General features: G+C 43.5%; 1 protein-coding gene across 1 annotated transcript in view; it reads right to left on the bottom strand.

The window, feature by feature from the left end:
* Window positions 1-26741, bottom strand: part of LOC117785610 (Down syndrome cell adhesion molecule-like protein Dscam2) — a 71086-nt gene that overhangs the window by 10413 nt on the left and 33932 nt on the right. The window contains exons 7-13 of the mRNA XM_034623710.1: window positions 20094-20938; window positions 19831-19992; window positions 7063-7350; window positions 3498-3617; window positions 2213-3439; window positions 1987-2142; window positions 1247-1930 (exon numbers count right to left, since the gene is read on the bottom strand). Coding sequence (XP_034479601.1) covers window positions 1247-1930; window positions 1987-2142; window positions 2213-3439; window positions 3498-3617; window positions 7063-7350; window positions 19831-19992; window positions 20094-20938 — 3482 coding nt within the window. The remainder of the gene's footprint in view (window positions 1-1246; window positions 1931-1986; window positions 2143-2212; window positions 3440-3497; window positions 3618-7062; window positions 7351-19830; window positions 19993-20093; window positions 20939-26741) is intronic.

The raw sequence follows: 26741 nt of genomic DNA, 5'->3' as shown, positions 1-26741 counted from the left end.
AATCTCTTACAAGAACCGATAACCGAAACGCTCGTATCGGTCCAGTGGCTAGGTCAAAGAGTTGACCAACTTCCAACTGTCATAACTTTGTCAAAACCCAACCGATTTTCAAGCGGAATGTCATTTTAATCATGGTTTAGCCTCTAAATTCACTCTGCATTCAAATTTTTTTAATTAAAAAAATTTAATTATTTTCGACCAAGATTCGATTTCGATGGTAAGGGTCCCCCTTTGAAATTTCGAAAATTCAAAATTTTAAATCTCAAGTTTTCACTTTTAATCAACTCCTTATATCGTAATTAGTATAAAACAACACTTTAAATTTGATTCTGAGACCTTTCATTTTCTTGTAAAAAATCATGTCAAAATTAAGAAATTTTTTGACTTGTAAAGTTATTAGGTCAGAGGCTTGAGCAACTTCGAACTGTCATAACTTTGTCAAAAAACAACCGATTTTCAAGCGGAATGTCATTTTGATCATGGTTTGGCCTCTAAATTCATTCTACATTCAAATTTTGTTTGTTAAAAAAATTTAATTATTTTCGACCAAGATTCGATTTTGATGGTAAGGGTCCCCCCTTTGAAATTTCGAAAATTCAAAATTTTAAATCTCAAGTTTTCACTTTTAATCAACTCCTTATATCGTAATTAGTATAAAACAACACTTTAAATTTGATTCTGAGACCTTTCATTTTCTTGTAAAAAATCATGTAAAAATTTGCAAATATTTTGACTTGTAAAGTTATTAGGTCAGAGGCTTGAGCAACTTCGAACTGTCATAACTTTGCCAAAACCCAACTGATTTTCAAGAAGAATGTCATTTTGATCAAAGATTGGCCTCTAAATGTATTCTGCATTCAAATTTTTTTTAAATTCGTTCAAAAAATTTTATTCCTCTGGATCTAGATGTCATAATTATTATAAAAAAAATAATATTTTGTACCGTTACGTACCGGTACTGATGACGAAACCGAAAGAAAAGCGTACCGGAACTGAAATCGTAACCTATATTTGTTTCGGTTTAATTCCTTGGATATTATCGTTTAGAAGTGATTTGAATAAAAATTCATGCAACTCATTGTTTTAAATTGATTGCAGACTGATACTATTAATATCATAATGATTGTGATTTAATCAGTAGTACAATCAATAACTGCCTAGTAAAATGTTTGAGTTTTTTCACAGCTATGATGATATATTGATGATTGTCAAATCTCAGAGGATCTTTAATTATCAGAACACAAACCTGGCTTGTAGTGAAGAGTGTAGCCATGGAGTGGAGCGGTGTCTCCCTCATGGGGCTTCAATCGGACGGTCAAGGCATCGGTGGTTGTGGCGGACAGCGTGACGTGGGGTGATTGAGGAGGAGCCAGCACGATGAGCTTATGGGTAATCGAGTCCTTGGCAATGGAGTTTTCAGCATGGCAAGAATAGTCTCCGGCATCCTGACGATTCACGGACTTGATCAATAGGGAACCATCGGGCAAGAGTCGCATGCGATCATTGGCACTGAAGTCGACGCCCTTGATCTTCCAGGTAATCTCCGGCTGAGGAGCTCCCACGGCGAGACAAGGCATTTTGGCATCTTCCTTGAAGGTGGCAGTGAAGGTGTCATCGAAGGAGGCGATCTTGGCGGGAACCTGATCACTGGGCATGGCCACAATGCTCTTGGATTGCTGTCCCTCTCCGATGGTGGTGCTGGCAGTGACCCAGAATTCGTAGGGTTTGTTCTTTTCCAATTCGGTTGCCTCGAAGCTCATCTGATAGTGTGGCACTTTTTGGGTTTTCGTTTCAGTCTCAGCGCCTTCAGCCTTGGAGTAGACAGTGTATTGGGTGATAATGCCATTGGGCTGTGCTGGTGGACGCCACGACACGAGAATGGCTGCATTTCCCATGACCAGAGCCTTGACATCGGTGGGTGCCTCAGGAACTGCAAGAGTTACACATTAGAATGGGAATCATCAATCAGTTGGGCATGGAACTTACCATCGGGTTCGGTCTGACAATGAATGGGTACGCTGCGCACGCCATCACCTCCAGCTGTGGTGGCCAAGACTTGCATAGTGTAGTTCGTGTATTTCTTCAGGCCATGGAGCACAGTGTCGGAGGAGGCAGTCTTCTTGTAGTGACGCTTGGTCTCATCTATGAAGTGGATTCAAAGGGTTAATAAATTGAAAGACTATCAGGAACACAACTCAAATTGTCTACTTACCATACCACTCATCGCTGGAGGCATAGACAACCTTGTAGGTCTTGATCACACCATTGGCCGATTCGAGAGGTGGACTAACCCAGCTGACGCGAATGGTTTGCGAGGTCAGAGTGGTGCAGGCGGTGTCGCTGGGTGGTTGGCTGGGAGTTCCCTCGGCCGTGAACTGTTTCTCCTCATCGCTCAAGGGACCAGCACCGATCTTGTTAAAGGCCTGAATGACCACCGAGTACTGAGTGTAGACACGCAGATTGTTCAGTTCCAGATTGTGTTCCTTGCCCTCCTCGGTGATGAAGTTAATGGTCTCAAATATGTACGAGGAGTTTGTGTTCGATAGTTTATAGCCAACATAATAGCCCAGGATCTCTCCATTCCAATCGGAGCGTGCTGGTGGCTTCCATGTTACGCGCAGCGTTGTCTGATTCACTGGCTCCACTTTGATGTTTTGTGGCTTGCCAGATGGAGCTTCTTCAGCAGTGATAATAGTCACGGCTTCAGAGGATTGCGATGAGCCAATCTCGTTCTCGGCGACGATGCGAATGTTGTAGGTGGTTGCGGGGCTTAACTTCTGGACTTGGGCTTCGGTGGTGTGTCCGGGAACCATAACGCGATCGATCTCATCCCAGGATGCCCGGGAACGCTTGAACTCGATGATATAGCGGTTGAGTGGGGAGTTGCCGTCGTAGGGTTGGGCCCAGCTCAGCTGCACGGAGCGACCGGATTTGTCGAGGACCTTCAGGGCATATGGCATCTCTGGCACCTCCTGGACAATCATGTTGATGCTCGCATCATCTGAGCCAAAGGCATTGGTGGCCACACAGGTAAACAGAGCGGAGTCGGAGCGTTCGGTGCGCTTAATGGACAGACTGGACATGACGCCGGCAGAAAGGATTTCCTCGCGAATCGTATAACGGTTATCGTTCTTGGGGTCCAGACGCATATTGTTCATGTTCCACAAAATGCCAATGGGCTTCTCACCCTTCGCCTCGCACTGCAGCACGGCGGGTTCTCCACGTCGAGCGGTCTGATTACGCAGCTTCTCCGTGAACTCCGGTGGTGCCTGAACGCTGACCATAATCACAGCCGAGAGTCCCGAGCCAATGCCATTGATAGCCTCACACAGATAGTAACCTTCATTGGTCTTTTGGATGTTGTCAATGTGCAGAGTTCCCTCCTCGACGCGAATGTTGTCGCTCTTCTTCAGATCCTTGTACTCGCCGGGCGTATCACCTGTTGAGCATTATTAATTAGTTAGGAGCGTTCAGGTGCTTACTTTGCATTCACTTACCAACTGCTTTCTTCCAGGTCACTTGGGGCTTGGGGAAACCATCGGCTTTGCATTCCACCTTGGCATCGGAACCCTGGGCGAAGGCTTTGTCCGTGGGCTCGAGAATCCATCTTGGTGGTACTGTTGTTGTTATTGCAGTCGATTGTGGAAATAATAATATATTAGCAAGTTTGTCGCGGTCTCTTTATATTAAGTTAACAATTAGCATGCGGTTTATAGGATTTGTCGGCAGACGGATGGACGGACTTTTAAATTGCACAAGCTGAATTGATTTTTAAAGTATTTTTAATCACTGATCTGTCATTTCAATTTGTGCAAGCTGTGTGAAGATATTCGCATAAAAGTGAATTTTTAAAGACATATTTGATATAATTTCATATTAGTTATAAGTTTGAACTACTTATGAATCATCGAATATTTCCACACTTGACTTAAAGTCTAGTTGAACCAATAAACCAAACTACAACTAAAGATATTAGCACAATTAAATAACCAAAGTGTTAAGGGACAACTAAATATTGGAGTTTAATTAAATTATAATTAGTAAAGAACTAAAGATTAATCAACATGCAGTTTTGTGCAAAACGAAGTGCTGATTCATGTACTTATTCATGTTGTTTCTTAAACGTTATTGCTCGAATTTATTTGACGTTAATCAGACTTCGTTTTGTGCCTTTACCAACTAAGTAAATGATAGATATTAATGAAAATGAAATTAATTAAAGTTGAGGAAAAGTTAGGGAATCGGATGGGACTGATATTATGTTAGGGACGTAGCAGAGGCTTGTGTTTTTCTTTTACATTTTCTTTTACGTTTGTGGAAGCGCTTAGAGTAAGCCCAAAAGGACTGAGATTAAGTTTAGTAGACAATTAAAAGCGATTAATATGCGAGTAGTTGTTATTGTTGTTGTTTGCGGTTTATTCGGTGTTGGAGCATGAGCCTGTACAAAACTGAATCGAAATTATAAATACACATTCAATATCTGCATGGATATCGTTATCGTATCGAACAGAAAGCTCAAGCAGGTATCAAGCTGTGAGTTCTTTCACAAATCTATAAATGTGTCTGTGTGTATACAAGTTTGTGCACTGTATGCATATAAATGTATGTGTGTGTGTTTGTATTGGGATGTGTGTGTGTGTGTGTGCTGCTGATTAAAATGTATGCGGATCTGAGCTGTTTTGCCATACAAGAGATGCTGGGGATGCATTGAGATTAGGTCAAAAAACTAACATTTGCTTCCACATGGCAATCCAAAAATATCAGAGAAAAATAGAAAGAGGGTGATTTTACTTATATACAGTTAATAATCGGATCGAAAAACTTTATAGATAGACCTCAGTCGAACTCGTTAAACAGTCTTTGGGCCTAGAGAACTTGAGAAAAATCTTGATTAGCTGAAGAGAAAAAAGAAAATCGTTTGATTCTCCTTAAATGCGACTCCCATTTACCGTTGACTATCAGCATGGCCTGCCTTTGGGCCACGCCCACATGATTACTGGCCCGACAGCTGTAGTTTCCCGCATGATGAGCCTGCGCCTTGTTGATCAGCAACAGGCTCGTGTGCTCGCCCACCGTCGCCTGTGTGGCATCCGTGTCATCGTCATCGTCATGCAATGCCCTCCCATTTAGCTGCCATTCGAATCGAATGGGCGTGGCACCTCTGCTGGCAATGCACGTCAGCTGCACGTAATCGTTGACATCGCAAACGGACGTGGACAGCGACAGGGCGGCGAGCAGTGGCGGCTCTAGAGATGCGGTACATGGACCAGGTGATAAGTACTCAATATACAAATAAACATCCCTATAAAAGTTTCCAGACGGGTGACTTAAATCCTACGTATGATTAAACAATTCTCTCATTGAGTCCAATATCCTCACTTTTATGTTTCGGCACTAGTTCGTTGTCTAAGTCTTTTCATTTGGATCGATTGGTCCATGGGCTTTCATATAGTAACTGTACAAGTTTGTTTCCTAAGTCTTTTGATTTGCGTACATCGATTTTAAGTTCGTTGCCTAAGTCTTTTTTTTTGGCCCATTGATTTCCATGTCTTATCTAAGAAGGAACTAAGGAGGAACTTAGTACAAATAAAAACAGAAAAAATGAGGCGAAAAAAAAAACAGCACGTGTATCTACCCTTGACTTTAAGAGTGGACCATCGACTGGCCAGACCCGCCGCATTGCTGGCCACGCACGTGTAATTGCCCGAGTCGCTGATTGTTGTCTGTCGCAGGGACAAGATCAAAGTGTACTCATCGATCTTGTGGTAAATGGAACGCAGCAGGGGCTGTCCATTCTTCAGCCAGTAGATGTCGATGGGCAGATCTCCCGAGGTGACCATGCACATGACACGCACCGCTTGGCCGCCATTGACGCCGTTGGCATTGAAATTGAATTGTTCAATTTGCGGCAGCTCTGACCATACCGAAATTTAAGGGAACACACAAAAAGCCGTGCATGAGATTAAGTGTTATTATACAATGTGTGCTTAATATGCAATACCAACACCAGGGCAAACACACAACGACAGAGTGAGACAGAGAAAGAGAGGGAGACAAACACAGTGGTCATAATATACAATTGCTGCCTAGTCTAATTTAAGCTACAACTACCAGTCCCAGGCTTAAAGTGGCATCAAACAAACCCTTCACACTGAGATTCGTCTCGACGGTCGTAAAGCCGGCCCCATTGGCGCCCATGCATGTGTAGGTGCCCGCATGTCCGCCCTGCACGCTCTCAATATTCAAGGAGCTGCTGCGTCGACTGTGCATCAAAATATTGACACCAGCCAGCTGCCCAGCCGGTTGCCCATTGTAGTACCAAGTAATGTTGAACGGTGCATCGCCATGCACCACAGCGCAGGTCAGTTGATAATAATCGCCCACATAAAGCGGCGAATTATTGGGAAGCTGCGCCAGCTTAGGCGGCACTTTGACACAAAAGGATTGCAATTAAAGTAATAGAAATAAAAAATAATAATAAGAAATAAACTTTTAAATGGCGCAAATCTTTATAAGAGCCTAAGGAATCGGCATAAAATTGACGGGAAAACGGCGAATATTTCAAAACGCAACGAGTATATGAACTGAGGGAGAGTATTAGGCCCTACCTGGAGATTATGTTATTAAAGATACTTAAAAAGACACTCGCAATGTATTACACTCGAATATTCAAGTTCTGTGTATGCTAACCTTCTCCAGCATTTTGGAGGTGTTAAGTCTTTTGCTTAACGACCATTCCTTTCTATACTGATCCTTGTGTAGACAAACAACTGCCTTTTATAAATTCGTTAATTGAGTTTCAGATGGTGCAGTGCCTGGGTTATCTTTAAACATGCAAGCCTTGAGGTGCGACGAGCCTCTACAGAGGATGTTACAAAAAGTGTGACAGAGAGTGGGACAGACAGAGATAAAGAGCGAGACAGTAACAGAGACAGATAGAGACAGCGACATGCAGCCAGATTTGAAATACACGCTTGGTTAGTAGCATCAAACTACCGCGGACAGGTTAAAGTCTGCATGTGTGTGGGTGTATGTGTGAGTGTATCTAACTACGTATCTAACCATAGACATTTAGCAGTGTTGTATAGCGCTGTTGGCCAGCTAAATTGCTGGCATGGCACGTGAAATTGCCCGCATGTGGCGCCTCAACGGCCTCAATGGTCAAAACGCTGCCACGGCTACCGACGCTTTCGGTGCTGATGCCTATGTCGACGCCGATCGATTGGCCATTCAGGGTCCAGTCGATTTGCATGGGCAGATCGCCGCCAGGCACGGAACAGTGCAGCGTTAGGTACTGGCCTACTTGGGCGGGGCCCTCCTCAAAGGCAAAGGGTATGATGCGCGGTAAAACTGAACGTAGAACGGACGTGGAGGGGAAGAACCAAAGGAAGAAAACAAAAGAAACAAAAGAATAAGCATAAAAATAGTTGAAAATTGAACGCGGCACCTATGACTTTCAGTTGGGTGCTGTAGGAGGCTTTGCCAGCGGCGTTTTCGCCATGGCAACTATAGTTTCCAGCATGTCTGGCCGCCACACTCTCGATGGTCAAGACGCTGCTGCGTCTGCCCATTTTGGCTATAAGTATGTCCTGGTCATCGTCATTGAAGAGCGGCTGCTTGTTAAAGGTCCAACGTATGTTCAGGGGCAGATCGCCCTCGGTCAGGGTGCATTGATAGGTTATATACTGGCCCAGATGCGTGGGCTGATCGCTCGTGGCAAAGGGCGTTATTTGGGGCAATACTTTTGGGATGTGAGCACAACAGAAATAATAAGGAACATAATGAAATTAATTATTTAATCTACAACATAAACTTAATCTACATGTAGTTGTAACTAAGCAGTTGCCCAACCGTTGACTATCAACGCCGCCGAGTATTCCACGGTCTGAGCATCGTTGCGGGCCCGGCACGTATAGTTGCCGGCGTTGTTGCCATTCACGGAGTCGATGGTCAGCACGTTGACCTTCTTGCCTATTTTGGACGTGGTAACACCGTGGTACTCATTGATAGCATAATCATTAAACAGCCAGTAGATATCCACTGGCAGGTCACCCTTTGAAATGGTGCATTGTACGGTCACTGAATCACCGAAATTCGCCGGCTCGTCCCCAAACTCAAAGGGTGTTATATGTGGTGGCACTTCAGCAGAAAAAGATGAGAGAAATTCCAGTTAAGGTAGGAGTTATCATCAATTATCCAAATGCGTCTTCAAGTTCGTTGCCTAAGTCTTTTGATCTAAGCAAGTTCGTTGCCTAAGTCTTTTGATATAGAAAAGTTTGTTGCCTAAGTCTTTTGAATTTCTCGCTTTTGCTTGTACAATTTCATACATATTGGAATTTCATGAGTTTGTTGTACATTTTGGTTCGTTGCTTGAGTCTTTTACTCTACACTACGTATGTTAAATAAAAGCGAAAACATGAAGCTTACAATGTCATTGTCACTAAAGCCAAAAGCAAACATGCAATTTTGTTTTACGTGTATTTGTTTGTGTTTCTTATAATTTTGATGGTGTAAATTATAAAGGTGATACAACAAAGGAGTAATAAACATTCATGTGCTGGACATACGAGTGTTTTGCTATACCATTCACTAGAAGCTGGGCAGTGTAGCTGGAAGAGGCCCATAGATTTCTGGCCTTGCACGTGTAGTTGCCGACGTGACGGGCATTCACCGCATCGATCATCAGGACGCTCAAGCGTTTGCCCATTTTGGATGTCGAAATGCCCGAATAATGATTGATGGGATAATCATTGAATAGCCACTCAATGTCAAGTGGCAAATCGCCTGAGCTAACCAGACAATTCACAGATACGGAATCCTCAAAATTGACAGGAGTTTCGCCGAAATCGAAATGCGCTATTTTCGGTGCAACTAATGAAAATTACGATACTAAAATAAATCTCACTGAAAATCTTCTGTTTGTGTTGTTTCAAGGTGTGATTTTAAAACAAATAGAACAAAAACTAAAGCATAATATTTAAATTACTAATGCGAATGATTTAAATACCATTCACAATAAGATCTGTGGTATAGTTAACGGCAGCAGCATGATTCCTGGCCCGACAACTGTACTTTCCCGCATGCCGGGCCTGAACACTGTCGATACTTAGCATGCTGTTCCTTTTGCCGCCCTTTATAACATTGATGCCGGAGTAGGAACTGATGCCGTAGTCATTGAACAACCACTCAATATCGATCGGTGAATCGCCAGTTGATATCAGACACATAATGGACACTGAATCTTCAACATTCGCCGGCTCTTCGCCAAAGTTAAAGGGTGTAATTTTGGGTGGTACTTAAGGAAATAAGTTAGGATATAAGATGAGAACGAAATCAAATTAAAACAACTAACTAATGTAGGTAAGCGTAACAACCATTCACAATTAATTCAGCCGAGAATTCACTGCTTGCCGCTTTATTCTTTGCCTTGCAGCTGTAGTTGCCGGCGTGACCCGCATGCACAGAGTCTATGGTCAGAACGCTGGTTCTTTTGCCCCCACGCACAACCGCAATTCCTGAGGCAAAGCTAATGGGTTGCCCATTGAAAAACCACTCGATATCGATGGGTAGATCGCCGGAGGAAACCAAACAGTTCACGGAAACGGAATCCTCAAAGTTTGCGGGGGCTTCACCAAAATCAAAGGGTGCTAATTTGGGAGGAGCTGTGGAAAATGTATTATACAAAGATGAACTTATGATCTGGCCTGGTCGGGAGAACTAAAGAGGATAAATGAATTTAAAATAAACAATAAGTTTTCTTTACAGATATCAAAGTCTCTATACCATTCACAATCAACTCTGTTGTATGATTGACGGCAGCCGCGTGATTTCTGGCCAGGCAGCTATATTTCCCAGCATGCCGAGCACTTACATTATCAATGGTCAACATGCTCGTCCTTTTGCCACCCTTCATGACCGTTACTCCCGAGTAAGAGCTAATGCCGTAGTCATTGAATAACCATTCAATATCAATGGGCAAATCTCCACTAGAGATCAGACAAGTCACCGATACGGAATCCTCAACATTTGTGGGTTCATCTCCAAAGGTAAAGGGTATGATTTTGGGAGGTACTTTAAAGTAATATAATAACGAAAGATGTTAAATCTATATCAAAATCGACAAAGGTATAAATTTTTAAATATTCTTGTAACACGAAAATACCATTCACAATAAGCTCAGTTGTATAGTTGACGGCAGCAGCATGATTCCTGACTCGACAACTGTACATGCCAGCGTGACGGGCCTGTACATTATCGATGCCCAGGATACTGCTACGCTTGCCACCTTTGACAACAGTGATTCCCGAATAGGAACTGATGCCATAGTCGTTAAAAAGCCACTCAATATCAATAGGTAGATCCCCGCTGGAAATGAGACACGTAACGGACACGGAGTCCTCAACATTTGTGGGCTCCTCTCCAAAATCGAAGGGCGTTATCTTGGGCGGAACTTAAAGCAAAGTGTTTGATGAGGATAGAAATTAAGCGAACTAAATAAAAATTAAGAGTACGGTACTATTTGTCTACTAATTGAAAATATTCAAGCAAATATCTCAAAGTTCTTTGAAATACCATTAACAATCAATTCGGTGGTATAATTAACAGCTGCAGCATGATTCTTGACCTTGCAACTATATTTGCCAGCATGTCTTGGCTGAACATTGTCGATACTCAATATGCTGTTCCTCTTGCCACCCTTGACCACATTTATGCCCGAGTAGGAACTGATGCCATAGTCATTAAATAACCACTCGATATCAATAGGTAGATCTCCACTGGTGATCAGACAAGTCACTGAAACGGAGTCCTCAACATTTGTTGGCTCCTCACCAAATGTAAAGGGTGTGATTTTGGGCGGGGCTTTGAATACGTAAAAGTTCAATGGAATTATAAATTAATAAAGTAAAAGTTTACATTAAAATACAAGCTAAGAAAAGCGTAAGAGCGTCTTTTACTTAATGACTGTAAAATACCATTAACAATCAATTCAGTCGTATAATTGACAGCTGCCGCTTGATTCCTGGCACGACAAGTGTAATTCCCAACGTGACTGGCATGAACATTGTCAATACTCAGCACACTGTTTCGCTTGCCACCTTTCATGACCATTATACCCGAGTAGGAACTGATGCCGTAGTGATTGAACAACCACTCAATGTCAATGGGTAAGTCTCCAGTTGATATTAGACATGTCACTGAGACAGAGTCCTCGACATTTGCCGGCTCTTCGCCAAAGCTGAAGGGTGTTATTTTGGGAGGTACTAGGGAATGAACGGAGTGAACAAATCCAAAAATAATTGTTAAATCAAACAGAACACTTATAGAACTATAACTGTCTATATAGACGTAGATGTTGCCAACCATTGACAATCAAGGCAGCTGAGAATTCGCTGCTGGCCGCTTTATTCCTCGCCTTGCAGCTGTAGTTGCCAGCGTGTCCGGCATGCACCGAGTCAATGGTGAGGAGACTGGTTCTCTTGCCACCCCGCAGCACCGCAATGCCTGAGGCATAGTTGACAGGTTGGCCCTCAAACAACCACTCGATTTCAATGGGCAAATCACCCGAGGTAACCAGACAATTCACAGAGACTGAATCCTCAAAGTTGGCCGGTGCTCCACCGAAATCAAAGGGTGCGATTTTGGGCGGAGCTGTGGAATATTTGTATTGGGTTGAAAGTGGAAATCATAAGGCAATTCAAAAAGAAAAGTCAAAGTTCATGCAGTTAATGCCCCGTCTTGAATACCATTCACAATCAACTCGGCCGAATACTCCGCAGAATCCGCATCGTTGCGCGCCTTGCAGGTGTAGTTGCCGGCATGACCGGCATGGACCGAGTCAATGGTCAGGATGCTGGCCTTCTTGCCACCCTTGACAATGGATACTCCCGTGTAGGCCTGAATGGGAGCACCATTGAACAGCCAAGTGATGTCCATGGGCAAATCACCCAGATAAATGAGACAATTGACAGAAACGGACTCCTCGAAGTTGATCGCATGATCGCCAAAGTCGAAATGTGCAATTTTGGGAGGAACTTGGATTTGTTGGGAAAAGGAGGCGAAACAAAAGAAGAATAAAACCGAAAATGAAATAAATCTAACTGTTTCTGTGTACCATTCACAACCAACTCGGCAGTGTAGTTAACCGACGTGGCTCGATTGACGGCCACACAAGTATAATTCCCAGCGTGATGATCGCGCACGTAGTCAATGGAGAGAGCACTGATCTTCTTGCCCAGCTTCACCATGGACACATCGTAGACATTCTCATTGATCTCACGTCCATTAAAGAGCCAAGCGAAACTCACGGGGAAATCGCCCGACGTAACCAAACACTGTACGCTCGCCGATTCACCAAAGTTCGAGGGATCCTCTCCAAAATCAAATTGTGCAATTTTGGGCGCCACTTTTAATGGATTTTGGTTTTACAGTAGGGATAAGGGTTTAACAAATAAAAAGATAAAACAATATCACTTTAAGTCAAATAGTAAGCCAGAGTATTAACCATTCACTTTCAACTCGGCCGTGTGATTAACACGACCCGCTCGATTCTCGGCAATGCAGGAATAGTTCCCCACATGTTTGGCCGAAACAGCCTCAATGGTGAGCTCGTTGATGCGTTTGCCTCGCTTAGTGGTCAATATTTCTAGATAATCCTCAAAGGGTTTGTTATTCAGCGTCCACGTTATGTTTACGGGCAAATCTCCGCCCGATATCGTGCACTGAACATTCACAAATTCGCCATAACTCATGGACTCCTCCCCAAATGAGAAGGCGCTTATTCGAGGTAATGCTAGTTGAACAAGAATAAAAGGTTATTTTTGGCACAGCAAAGATTTGATATTCTTGCAAAGTCATGTCAAAACAGGGTAAGATAATGTAATTGAAATAAATGCGATTGATCTTTCTACACCTTCTCTATTCAGCATACATTTCAGCAGCACACACAATTTATCGAATGTCTGTAAAGGGCGGGAGGTTTGTTAGCAATGACAACAAATACAATAAATCTACAAGAGTTAATAATATATAGATAGAGTCTACTCATGGGTCGATAGCCTCTAAAGGCGCGACCACGCACCGTTCACAATGAGCTCAGCTGAATGCTCAGCACGACCCGCTGAATTGCTGGCTATGCACGTGTAATTGCCAGCATGCTTCGCCTCGATGGCATCGATCATTAGGTTGTGAATTCGCTGGCCACGTTTCTCGGTGAATATTTCCAGTTCCGGCAATAGCGGATGACGATTCAATGTCCAGATGACCGAGACGGGCAAATCCCCGCCCGAAATGGTGCAATGCACCGAGACCGGTTCACCGAAGTTCATCGGTTCCGTGCCAAAGGAAAATGGAGTTATCTTGGGAGGCACTAATCGGGATTATTTTTGGGAAAATATTAAAAAAATAAATTAAACGGAAATGAATTCAAGTTGTGCCAAAATAAAAGTAATGTAAATATTTCATGTTCCCATTAAATCAGCTGACAAACCATTCACAATCAGACGCGCCGAGTGAGCCGTCAAGCCCGCCTTATTCTGGGCGTGGCAGGAATATAAGCCGGCATGATGAGCGGCCACAGACTCAATTGATAGGACATTGATGCGTTTGCCAATGCGAGAGAAAGATATATCATGATAACTGTCAATGGTAGCATTGTTCAGCAACCACGTGACATTGATGGGCAAATCTCCGCCCAGAATGGTGCACTGTACCGAGGCAGGTTCGCCGTAGTTCAAAGGCTCCTCGCCAAAGTCAAAGGGTGCGATTTTGGGGGAGACTTAAGCAAAGGAAAGATGGGGAACAGTCGTAGATTAGATAGATTGATATAGACATGGTAAGTATATATTCCATGGTAAATATTAGATGGATTAGTATGCAATCATACTCGAACTCGGTTAAGAAGTTAACTCATTAAAGATAGCCACAACCCTCTAAACCTATTGTAATATGACTAGACCCTGCGATTTCGTGTACCATTCACAGTCAGGTTGACGCCGTAACTTGTCGTGCCCGCTGAATTGCTGGCGATGCAGGTGTAGGTGCCCGTATGGGCCGGACTTGCACTTGGTATGGACAACATGCTCGTCTTGCTGCTGATGCGATTGGTTCTCATTTGGGGCTGTAGCTCGTCGGAGCTGGCATCCGTATCGCTGGCCCTGCGCTCAAAGCTCCAGTGAACCCGCATGGGACGATCTCCCTTTTGGATTTGACAGAACAGATCAATGGAGTCGCCCGTGTTGATGACATCCTCATAGGCAAATGGCACTATCTGAGGCAGAACTGTGTGGGTTTCGGTGGTGAAGGGTTGGAGAATGTAAAGTGTTAAGGGGGGGATCAAAATAATACAAAGAGATAAATTCAGTCTATAGATATGTGATTAATCGAACCATTGACAAACAACTCGGCGGTGTAGCTGATGTTTCCCGCATTGTTGCTGGCCACACAGCTATAGTTGCCCGAGTGTACCGCCTTGACGGTCTCCACGGTCAGCAGACTGACCCGCTCGCCAATCTTGCTGGCCATTACGCCCAGATGTGGGAACAAAGGTAAATCGTTGTGGGTCCAGCGAATTCTTAGGGGCAAATCCCCCTTGGCCACGTGGCAGGTCAACTGCACACTGTCACCCTCATTGGCCTCGACGTCAAAGCTAAAGGGGAATATGCTGGGCAGCACTGACAAGGTCAGAGGACAGGAATTGGGAAGGGGCAGAGAACACAAGATCAAAGAAATCAAAAAAATACAAAGATAAGCTTAATACCGGACAAATTACATTTAGACATCTCTTAAATATTAAATCAAACGCTTAAAATAGAATTGTATTTTAGCATCCACTACTATTTTAAATGTTTTATTTATAATTTAAAAATAATTGTCTAAATGAATGCCCTGTTATTTGTTAGTCCTAGTGAATAAAGGATCACCATTGACTTTCAGCTCAGCACTGTAGCTGCTCTCGCCAGCTGGATTGCGAGCCCGGCATGTGTAGATGCCCCGATGCTCAGCCGAGATATAGTCAATGTTCAGAGTGCTCGATTTGCTGGACATGCGACCAATAACCACGTCCCAGTCGCCGCTTGTGAGCGTTTGATTGTTAAGCGCCCAGCTAATGTTGATGGGCAGATCGCCCTTGATAACCGTACACTGTATGCCCATAGTTTCGCCGGAGTTGGAGGCCTCGTCGCCAAAGTCAAAGGGTCTTATTTGTGGGGGAACTGTCGGGTTGGAGTTGTATTTTCGAAAATCATAAAGAATAACAAAATACAAAGTTGTAAACTAGATAAGTGTAAGAGTTTTTCCGGTTAACCGTTGACAACTAGCTCGGCGGTTTGTTCAGCGCTGCCCGCCGCATTGCTAGCGATGCATTTGAAGAGTCCCCGATGATGGCCATTAATGGAATCGATGCTCAAGGAGCTTAGCTTCGGTGACATCTTGATAATTCTTATGCCCACATTCTCGTTCGTTATGGGCTGTCCATTCAGCGTCCAGTGCAGCTGCAGCGGAGTGTCGCCCTTGAACACCATGCACTGAACGGCGGTGCTATCGCCGTAGTTGGAGGGTTCATCGCCAAAAACAAAGGGCATTACTTGTGGCGGAACTGGTCAGTAGATAATATAGTAATTCAGCGTTGAATAAAGTGCGAAAAATTCAAAAATCAACAATTCAGCGCGTTTTTCAGCATTCTATTTTATTTCAGCGCAGACTAATGACAATTCAGCGCACCTTTTCTTAAACGTTATGACAAAACAGCTTGATACCTGCTAGAATCACAGCATTGCTTAGCTATTCAGCAGTCTTAAATGCTATTCAGCAATCTTAAACAGTGTGCAAAGTGCTCCAACAACAAACAGCAACTACAACAAATCATTTTAGTGATATTTAAGCATTTTACAATATTAATAAGCTACACACGTATTATCTGAGCGAACAAACCATTAACTTGCAATTCAGCAAGATATTCACTGCTCCCAGCATCATTTGTAGCTATACACTTGTAAACACCGCGATGATATGCACTCAACGAATCGATATTCAGCGAACTGGTTCTCTTATTTAATCGAACCAAACTAAAGCCATTTTCACCGTTAACAATGGGCGCTGAATTTAGGGACCAGCGTATTTCCAGGGGTAAATCCCCCTTGGGCACCACACAGTTGGCACTGGCGATGTCGCCCACATCTGCTGCAGCCTCGCCAAAGCCAAAGGGCAGCACTTGAGGTGGCACTTTAAGTGGTTAAGTGGTATTAAAACATAATTCAAACAAAATGCAACAACGTAAAATAATTAAAATATATATGAACCAAGTGTGTAAATGAGCCTAAATAGTTCCGCATTCAGCACAAACCGTTCACATGTAATTCAGCGCTATATTCAGCACTGCCTGCTTTGTTTGTGGCTATACACTTGTATATTCCACGATGTCGAGACTCCAGAGCGTCGATATTCAGCGAACTTGTGCGTGGATTCAAGCGCGACAAGGAGAAACCATGTTCGCCCGTTATGATGGGCGCTGAATTCAACGTCCAGCGTATTTCCATGGGCAAGTCGCCCTTGGTCACCATACAGAAAACACCCGCTATTTCACCAGTGTTGGCGGGCTCAATGCCAAAATCGAAGGGTTGTATTTGGGGGATCACTTTCGATTGGGAAATGGGAATTGGGACAAAATAAAAGAATTGAAAAGGAAATTTAGATAACTAAATACGAGTAATCTAATCTAAGTATTAGTCTATTGATATCGCTGGACGAACCATTCACATCTAGTGTTGACACATATTCAGCATAACCCGCTGAATTGTTTGCTATGCATTTGTAGCTGCCCCGGTGAGCTGCCTCCAAGGAGTCCACATTCAAAGAGCTTGTGCGCTTGTTAAGCCGCACAATAGTAAAACCGAGCTCACCGTTGACTATCAGTGCTGAATTCAAGGTCCAGTAAATATCCAGGGGCAGGTCGCCCTTCGGAACCACACAAGTTACACTGGCTACCTCACCGCGATTCAGCGGCTCGTCTCCGAAGGAAAAAGGACTAATCTGTGGTGCAACTGCATTTGAAAAGATATAGTTCTTATTCAGCAAATTCAGCTTCGATTCAGCGGCTCAATCACCTATTCAGGACACACTCAGCAGCTTGGGATCTGTTCTTATTCATCTGAGTTTATAATTTCATATTCAGCTATTGAACTTTAATTTATATCACTTTCTGCTATTCAGCTTTGATTAAACTACTCAAACTCCTATTCAGCACACTCCACACCTGAAGATTAGTCCATATTCAGCTCTTTCTCTTTAATTAAGTTCGAACCCTTGTATTCAGCTTCGATTAATATACTCAAACTCTAATTCAGCACACACCGAATAAACCAAAAGACTGTTAATAGCAATGTCAGGGAAGGAAATTTAGAATCTTCTTGAGGACGAACCATTAACTTGTAATTCAGCAGCAAATATTGCTCGACCAGCCCAATTTTGGGCAATGCAGCTATAGACCCCACGATGTTTAGCCTCCAGGGCATCCACACTGAGGTAGCTGGTACGACTGTTCAGCTGCATGACAGTGAAACCATCTTTTTCCGATTCAATGATTTCTTCATTCAGAGTCCAATGTATTTCCAATGGCAAATCCCCCTTAAGGACCACACAATTGATGCTGAGAACATCTCCCATGTTGAAGACCTCACTGCCAAAGTTAAAGGGCAGAACATGGGGTTTCACTGTATGAATGATGTGTGTGAAATGAAAAGGGAATAAATTAAAAGGGTAATCGAAATAATAAAGCAATCCTGATATCCCGTTTCGAGTGTATACCATTGACTTTCAACTCGGATGTTGTGTAACTAGATCCTGCCAAATTCTCGGCAATGCACTTGAAGGTGCCTCGATGGTACTGCTCAACGGCGGCAATATTCAGGACACTAGTCTTGGGTGATAGCTTCAGTATGGTGATGCCCTCCTCGCCATTGATAATGGGACGCGAGTTGAGCGTCCATTTGATGGTGATGGGCACATCGCCCTTCTGCACCATGCATTGTACTCCGGCATTCTCACCCGTATTCACGGGATCATCGCCGAACGAGAAGGGAGCAATGGAAGGTGGCACTAACAAAGGGTGGAAATTGTTTGGATTGGGAGTGAGAACTGAACATAAACTCAAGGAATAAAGTGAGGTTACGGCAAAGGAAATTAGGTCTTAACCATTCACTGCCAACATGGCAGATTGCCGGGTCTCTCCGGCATTATTGGTGGCCACACAGGAGTAGTTCCCGGCATGACGAGCTCTCACGGATTCGATGCTCAACACGCTGATACGCTGACTATTCCGGGTGACAACGACACCATCGTTGGTGAATACCCGACCCCCGTTCTTGGTCCAGGCAATGTCGAGCGGCAGATCGCCCTTGTTGACCGTGCAGTAGGCTGAGACCATGTCCAGCTCATTGATGCTCTCCTCCCCGAAATCAAAAGGCACAACTTGGGGCAGAACTGCATTGTTGATTTTGTTCATTGTGGGAAGTGAAGAGGTTGTTGGGATTACAAATCAAGTAAAAGCAAACAAAACAAGACGAAATTTCCGAAGGAATAACTAAGGATTAACCATTGACTGCCAACATGGCCGATTGCCTGGTTGCTCCGGCATTGTTAGTGGCCACACAGGAGTAGTTCCCGGCATGGCGAGCTCTCACGGATTCGATGCTGAGTACACTCAATCGTTGGCTGTTTCGATTGACCAACAAGCCGTCGTTGGTGTAGAGACGTCCACCGTTCTTGGTCCAATATATATCCACGGGCAGGTCGCCCTTGTTGACGGTGCAGGAGACTGAGACCATGTCCAGCTCATTGATGCTCTCCTCGCCAAAATCAAAGGGCACAATCTGAGGCAACACTGGGAGCGGGATGGGGGGCAACAAAAATAAATGCAAATGAAACGACAAAGCGGCTAAAAGCGAATTAACTTAAGGCCTTAACCATTGACAGCCAGGATGGCCCAATGCCTGCTATCTCCGGCATTGTTGGTGGCCACACAGGAATAGTTTCCCGCATGACGAGCTCTCACGGATTCGATGCTGAGAACACTCATGCGTGTGCTGGTTTTAGTGACCACGATGCCATCGTTGGTATAGACACGACCGCCATTCTTTGTCCAGGCCACATCGATGGGCAGATCCCCCTTGTTGACGGTGCAAGAGGCGGATACCATGTCCAGTTCATTGACGCTTTCGTCACCAAACTCAAAAGGAACTATCTGAGGCAGAACTTGGATGGGTGGAGGGAATAAACAAAACATAACGTTAGACTTAACGTAACATGGAGCAACTACGAGGTCTAACTAAAGCATCTGAGACAAAAGCTGAGCTCATCACCATTGACTCGCAGCTCCGCCGTGTGGTAGACAATGCCAGCTGCATTGCGAGCCACACAGGTGTAGTTGGCCCTGTGACGGGCATGGACAGACTCAATGCTCAGCATGCTGATGCGCTGAGTGGTCTTGGTAATCAGGATGCCATCGTTGGACATGAGACGCGCCACGCCGAGCTTGGGTTCCGGCGCCGTTGTCCAGTAAACTTCAAGTGGAGTGTCGCCCTTGTTGATCGTACAGGTGGCCGAGACCATTTCATTCATATTTATGGTCTCTTCGCCAAAATCAAAGGGAACTATCTGTGGCGGCACTAAGGATGAGTTTCAAGCAAGTTACTTGGACGGAACAGACGAAATTCCCAGCGTTGTATAAGATATCCAAATTCCTGTAAATTGTCCCGCCCAGAAAATAAAACGGACGCCAAGCTTCCCTTCTTTGAGAAGGGCAAATAGCTGGCGCTGTAACTGATCTGATCAACTTACCCATGACTTGCACTTCCAGTGAACCACGAGCCGAGTAACCTTCCTGATTCTTGGCCACACATGTGTAGGTCGCCTGATCTGAATTACGTTCCACATTCTCAATGATAAGGGTGCCATTGGGGAAGACCTTCTGCTTGCGATTGATGGGCAGAGCGCGATTATCTAGATAAAGACATAAATATATAAATACATTTTTTTTTTTTTTTTTTTTTTTTTTTTTGATTAAGATATATTTTCGTTCGCATCCCCATTTAGTCACTTACCACGCTCCCAGACAATGGAGTCAATGGGATAACCAGCTACGGGACATGTGACCATCAGAGTTTCTCCAGCGACAATTGCCTTCTTCTCCATTTGACGAATGTAGGGCAGACCGTAGACATTCAGTTTTGCCGAGTGCTCAGCCACGCCCACTTTGCTCTTGGCAATACACTTGTACAGACCACCATCGTTGGCATGAACGGAGGTAATGTTCAAATAGGAAACCACATCGCCATTTACTGTAACATATTGACCAACTTGGAAGCGATCGTTGTTGGCAATCTTTTTGCCATCGAGTTCCCAGGAGATTTCGGGTGTGGGATTTCCGCCAGCGACACACTTAAGGAATACACTTGGTCCAGGTTCCATGGTCTCCTCTTGGAATGCCTGACGGATGACGGGGGGATCGAAGCGACCGCCCAGTTTGAGCTCAGCACTTGCCTCTGCCGACTCCTGATCGTTGCGGACAAAACATTGATACATTCCCTTGTCCTCCTTCTTGACGGACTCGATGCGTAGCACAGGTTCACTGTGTCCCATTGCCTTGCCGTCCTTCATCCAGCTGACTGTCTTGATTGGATTACCCGTATACTGGCAGGTGAACACAGCTGGACGTCCAAAGTCAATGGTTTGTGTGGGAGGATCGATCTTCGCCGAGAGTGGAGCCGTCACAGTCAACACAGTCTCAACACTTTCTCCTCCCACCGAGTTGTTCACAACACACAAATACTTTCCAGAATCATCGACAACGGCATCCTTAATGATCAGTGTGCCAGATACTTGTTTCACGCGATCGTTCAGTACAACAGCCTGTTTTCGGGTGGTTCCCTCAATGAATTTGTACCATCTGCAATGAGAGCGGAATGTTAATGGATATTCAACTGGCTCAAGTTGGATTGGGCTGGAAGTGGACACACAACAAGCAAACGACACTCACAACAAGGATGTCACAGCTTTTCATACTTATCTTTTATCCTCCACTGGCAACGAGAACTTTACTTACTTACCTCGAAGTGTGAGTTCAATATCATTAACATTTGCTTATTGTGTGCGCCACTTCAAAGGTAAAGGGAATTCCTAGCGGAAAAGATAAACGCCCTAAGGAAAAAGCTATCGTTATCTACCTATAAACTGGCACAGGATAACCCTGACCCGGACAATGTCCGACAAATGTGCCATTCAGGGGAACCTCATTGATCTCAATGCTTTTGATTGCAATGCGAGGCTTAACATGACCGATAGGCTCTGTAGGATTGAAAGAATCAACTGGTTAAAGAAAATTCTCTCTCGAAAGCTATAGAAACTGCCGGAACGGTAGAAGGATATTTCTTTTCTGTTAATCAACTAATTAGTACCTAAAGGCAGGCATGGGATACGCTTGTCCCTGGCATAAAATGGAGAAACTATGTCCCATCTTGCGAGTTAATTCCTGCAAACGATCCCCAGATATGGTGGGTGCTACGCTACCAATGGGCTCTGAAATTAAGTCGTTTATCAAGTTGATTATAAAGGAAAATACTTTATTAAACTGCCTGAATATCTACAGGATCATTACCTAAATGCTGGTGTAGGAAAGGATTGACCCAAGCACAACATTGCCAAGTCACTGGAGGCTATTTTTGTCACTTCCTGCAAGCGACCGCCAGAAATTTTGGGTGGTACACTGCCCACAGGTTCTAAAAAGCAACAATAAAGTCCCATGATGAATTTAAACATAGAAAACGTAAGGGAAAACTGCCAGAATGATTAAGGAACTAACCGTGTTATGGGCACGGGATACGCTTGAGCCTGACACAACAAGGCAAAGCTTGTCGACAATTCTTTGACAAATGTTGAACTCTTCGATTCGCCAGAGAAAGAAGGTGCCTTGGCGCCAATTGGTTCTACAAGGAATCAGAGAAATATTTTAAACTGCCTGAACTGAAAGTTGGAAGTATAAAGATATATTAAATCTACCTTATCATTGGAACAGGATACGCTTGAGCCTGACAAAGAAGTGCGAAACTTTGCCCATAATACCGCACAAATGTGTAGCTTTTCATATCGGAAGCGAAAGTAGGACCCTTTGCACTAACAGGTTCTAAAAATACAATTCCACATTATATGTAATTATTTTTAAATTCAAAGCAAAAAGAAACCAGTTGGCAGTGGGTTTAAAACTATTCTCAAGTTGGATTCCTTATGCAACTTGTTAAAAATATATGAACTTCTTATTATTTTATATTTTTATTTCTTCTATCCTTACTAGTTTTGATTCCCTTTCTTTTTTTTAAATTTACCTAATAATTGGAACGGGATAAGCCTGAGCCTGACAGAGTAACACAATATCATTGGAGCTATGTCCAATTAAACTAGAAATTTTGGATACGCTGGCAAATGTGGGCGCTTTGGCTCCAACAGGCTCTGAAATTTAAGATTCCTTTTATGCTTTAGCCACACAAAAACGTATATTGAAAACTGACTGAATGCAAATTAAGTTAAGACTATAATGGGACTACCTCATAGCAGGCACTGGATATGCCTGAGCTTGACAAAGTAGCGCAAAACTTTGACCTACTCCTCGGGTGTACGAAAAAGAATTGGAATCAGTTGAGAAGGTTGGCGCTCTCGCTCCAATTGGTTCTGTAAATTACAAGCCAAAGAAAACTTTAATGCTATGCATAAATTTTTACCAAGAAAACTGCCCGAATTAGCTGAGAAAAGAGTGTACCTCATGGCGGGTACGGGAAATCCCTGCGCCTGACAAAGCAACGCAAAACTGTGACCCACAGCACGTGCATAGGAAAATGAGTTGTAGTCCGATGAAAATGTTGGTGCTCTGGAGCCAATGGGTTCTGGAAAGTTATTGAATGGGAACTTTTTCTTTTTCTATTTAAACTATCAAAAAAAAGAAAAAAAAAACAGCCTGATATGAGAACTACTCGTTGAACTTGCCTAATTATTGGCACGGGAAAAGCCTGTGCTTGGCACAACAGAGCAAAACTCGAATCGATTGAACGCTCAAAAATGCTGCCCTTGGAGTCACTGGAGAATGTAGGTGCTTTTGCGCCGACAGGCTCTAAAAACAAAGTATTAAATTAATCGTTAAAAATTAACTAGTTAAAAAAATGAAGTACAGAACCAGTTGACAAGCATTAATCCAAGTTACTACAATTTGCTCTTGTCTTTATAAAATTTAAATTAGATAGGTATTTGGTCATTACAAAAGCTTTACCTAAAAACAGGCACCGGAAAAGCCTGAGCCTGACAAAGCATGGCAAAAGTGGCGCTCAGGGGAACATTTTGTTGAAAGGTTTGTACACCAGTGGGAACAGCGGGGGCCTTGGAACCAATGGGCTCTTCGGAAAATAATATTGAACTTGTGAAAATAATTTTATCTTAAGTATTAAGCACTTAGAAAACTGCCGGAATAAATGTATAAGCATAATTGCTAAACCTTTGACCTATTTTCACCTCAATACAAATCTCAACAACTCCGACAAGAAACTTCAACTTTGTGCGTTTGAACGTGACCTTTTACGAATCGCAACCCCCCAAAAGACGTTGAACTTGCCGAACTCAGTCCAACAAAAAAAGTTAAGAGAGGGGAAATAGACGACAATAACTGACGCGCGCAATGCATATTTTATTAAGGTCAATGTTAAGCTTAAGGTTACTCAAATGACAGCAACAACAAAAAGAAACCAAGCATGCGCACAAAGCGCAACTAACGGCAACAAGTCGAGGGCAAAAGCCAAGATAAAGACAACAAAAAGCAACAAGCGAAAGCTGACCCAAAAACGTGCGTTCATTCATAAACCGGTATGTGAGCGAGAGCAAATGCTGTCCACACACGATCCACACAAGCAATGGCGCGCGCATGTAGGGGTAATTGTTTGGGAAATTTTGTGTGGAACACGAGCATGCGCACTGAGAGAGAGCGCAAGCGAGAGAGCAATCAGCTGTGACTACGCGTTTGTTTACAAACCGTCACGCACACACTCACACTCACACGCACACGCACACAGTGATAGGGGAGTGAGATACAGCTGCAATTGATTGCTATTTCTTTCGCTTTGCCGCTGTCTGCCTACAGCCCACAGTCTACGGTCTACGGTTTACGGTTTACGGTTTGTTTACTTAGCTTACTTTTTATGAGAGTGTGCGCGTCTGTTTTGTTTGTAATTGTTTTTGTTGCTGTTGCTGTTATTTTGCTGTGTGTTTGCGCACACATTTTATGAATGAACGAGCGTTGGTTTGCTTGGGGTTAAAGTTCGCACAGCTCATGCATAATTAAAGGCACGCATTTTAGATTTCCGATTTAAGGCTAACCTGCTGACAGGAACCGGAAATGCCTGAGCCGGACACAACAGAACAATGTCTATGCCAAGATGCCGCTCAATTCCCGACCATTTGGTATCGATGGAGAGCGTGGGACCCTTAGCCGAAATGGGTTCTGTTCCGAAAACAATAGCACATTTCTTAAAAATCGAATAATAAAAAAAATGCAGTCTAGACTATAACTAAATGTCGGGATAGGCGTTTTTACCGAAAACTAGGCGCTGGATAGCCTTGTGCAGGACAAAGCAGGGAGATATCTGTGCCACTTCTCAGCTCAAAGGGTTTACTCATTATGGAGGGAATGCGTGGTGCCGTGCTTGAAACAGGCTCTGAAAAAAATTCACAAATTAAGCAAATGTCTATCAAAATAACTAAATGAAATCTGCCGAAAGTCGAAAAAGAATAAAAGATCTTCTATACTTGTACACAGATACTATGACAATCCTAACCTGAATGCAGGAACTGGATAAGCTTGAGCTGGACAAAATAACGCCACATTTGTGGACAGCAAGCGTTCGATCCAAGAGCGTTTGATGTCGTTGGAAAGTAAAGTAGGTGCCTTACCGCCAACAGGTTCTAAATGGTCAAAATAAAAGTGTTACTACAACCTGACATCTATAAACTGAATGTTGGGCGGATGAGGTAATTTCGGCTTACCGAAAACTAGGCGCCGGATAACCCTGCGCTGGGCAAAGCAAAGAGATTGAATGAGCCTGATGCAATTCAAGAGGTTTCTGCACGAGAGCAGGTGTTCTTGGGGCTGAACTTGAAATGGGTTCTGTAATGGTTAAAGAATAGAGTTTAAAAATATAGGAACTGAAGTCCTGTGCCTGATGTTGGTTAAGGATAAATCACTTCTTCCCTAAACTCTACAATAACTAATATAATAACACACCTAAAACTTGGAGCCGGATAACCTTGTGCTGGACAAAGTATTGCAGTGGCAGCATGAAGCTCAACTGTATTGGGTTTATAGGTCAACGCATTAATTTTTGGTGGGCTGCTGCCAATGGGCTCTGAAATGGGCAATTAAATCTTACAATCATTTACAGTATAGCTGATATAAAGCCTGAATGTTAGATAGACACTTGATTGAAGATAAATCTTACCTAAAACTAGGCGCGGGATAACCCTGCGCTGGACATAGAATCGAAATACTTGAATGACCTGCCACAACTAAGGGACGTGACTGTAGAGGGGGCACCTTAGGAGCTGTGCTCGATACTGGCTCTGAAAATTTTGTTATAAACTTAATATACAGATAAACTAATGAAGCATCTGAATGTTGAGTACGTGTACTTGAACTTGTTTTAGTTTACCTAAAAACTGGCACAGGATAACCTTGAGCTGGACATAATAAAGCCAAGGTGCTTGAGCCTTCATAAGTTTTCATATCGAACTTGGCCAAGGAAACAACTTTGGGCACTGTACTGCTAATGGGCTCTAAATGGGGATAGAATATCATAAAGAAATGTCCAAAAATGCACTCCAATGAAAACTGTCTGAATAAAAAGGGATGAGAACGCTGAGATTACCGAAATGCAGGCACAGGATAACCCTGGGCTGGACACATGATGGCCACAGTCTCAGCTATACGAACATATTCGATATTTGTTTTTTGTATCAAAGCAACTCGAGGAGCAGCGCCACTAATAGGTTCTGTAAGTCAAATGAAACGTAAGGTTAATCCCTACTGGCTACATATATTCCTAAGCTGCCTGAATATCGTTAAAGGTCCTACCTAAAAAAGGGAACCGGATAAGCCTGAGCTGGACAGAGCAACGTGAAGCTGCCATCAAGTAAAACATCCACATTGCGTGTCTTGTCGCCTGAGGTTAGACGTGGTCCCACACTGCCAACAGGTTCTATAACAATAGTGTTAAAAAAGTGTTAAAAGTCGATACACACAACATATACAGAACTGCCTGAATCTAGGAAAGATGACTTAATAGATTACCTAAAGAATGGCATCGGATAAGCCTGGCCAGGACAAAAGAGCGTAAAGCTGCTTCCCAACTGAGCTTCTGCATTTTTGAGACGATTTTCAACACTGATTTTGGGCGCAACACTGCCCACAGGTTCTAAGAAAATGCAAAAATTAAACAGTTTCCATTTAGAAAAATTATTAAAAATTAAAATGCCTGAATGTTGCGAAAAATAAATGAATTGTTACTACTTTCTAATGAGGTTTACCTAAATGCCGGCACTGGATAGGATTGTGCTGGACAGAAGAGTGTAAATGTGGAGTTAAGCTGAGATGCCGCATCCTTGAGACGTTCCCCCACACTTATCTTGGGCCCAACAGAGCCAACAGGTTCTAATTAAAAGAG

Source organism: Drosophila innubila (genome assembly GCF_004354385.1).
Source record: "Drosophila innubila isolate TH190305 chromosome 2R unlocalized genomic scaffold, UK_Dinn_1.0 1_C_2R, whole genome shotgun sequence".
NCBI lineage: Eukaryota > Metazoa > Arthropoda > Insecta > Diptera > Drosophilidae > Drosophila > Drosophila innubila.
This window is presented reverse-complemented; position numbering and strand designations above follow the sequence as displayed.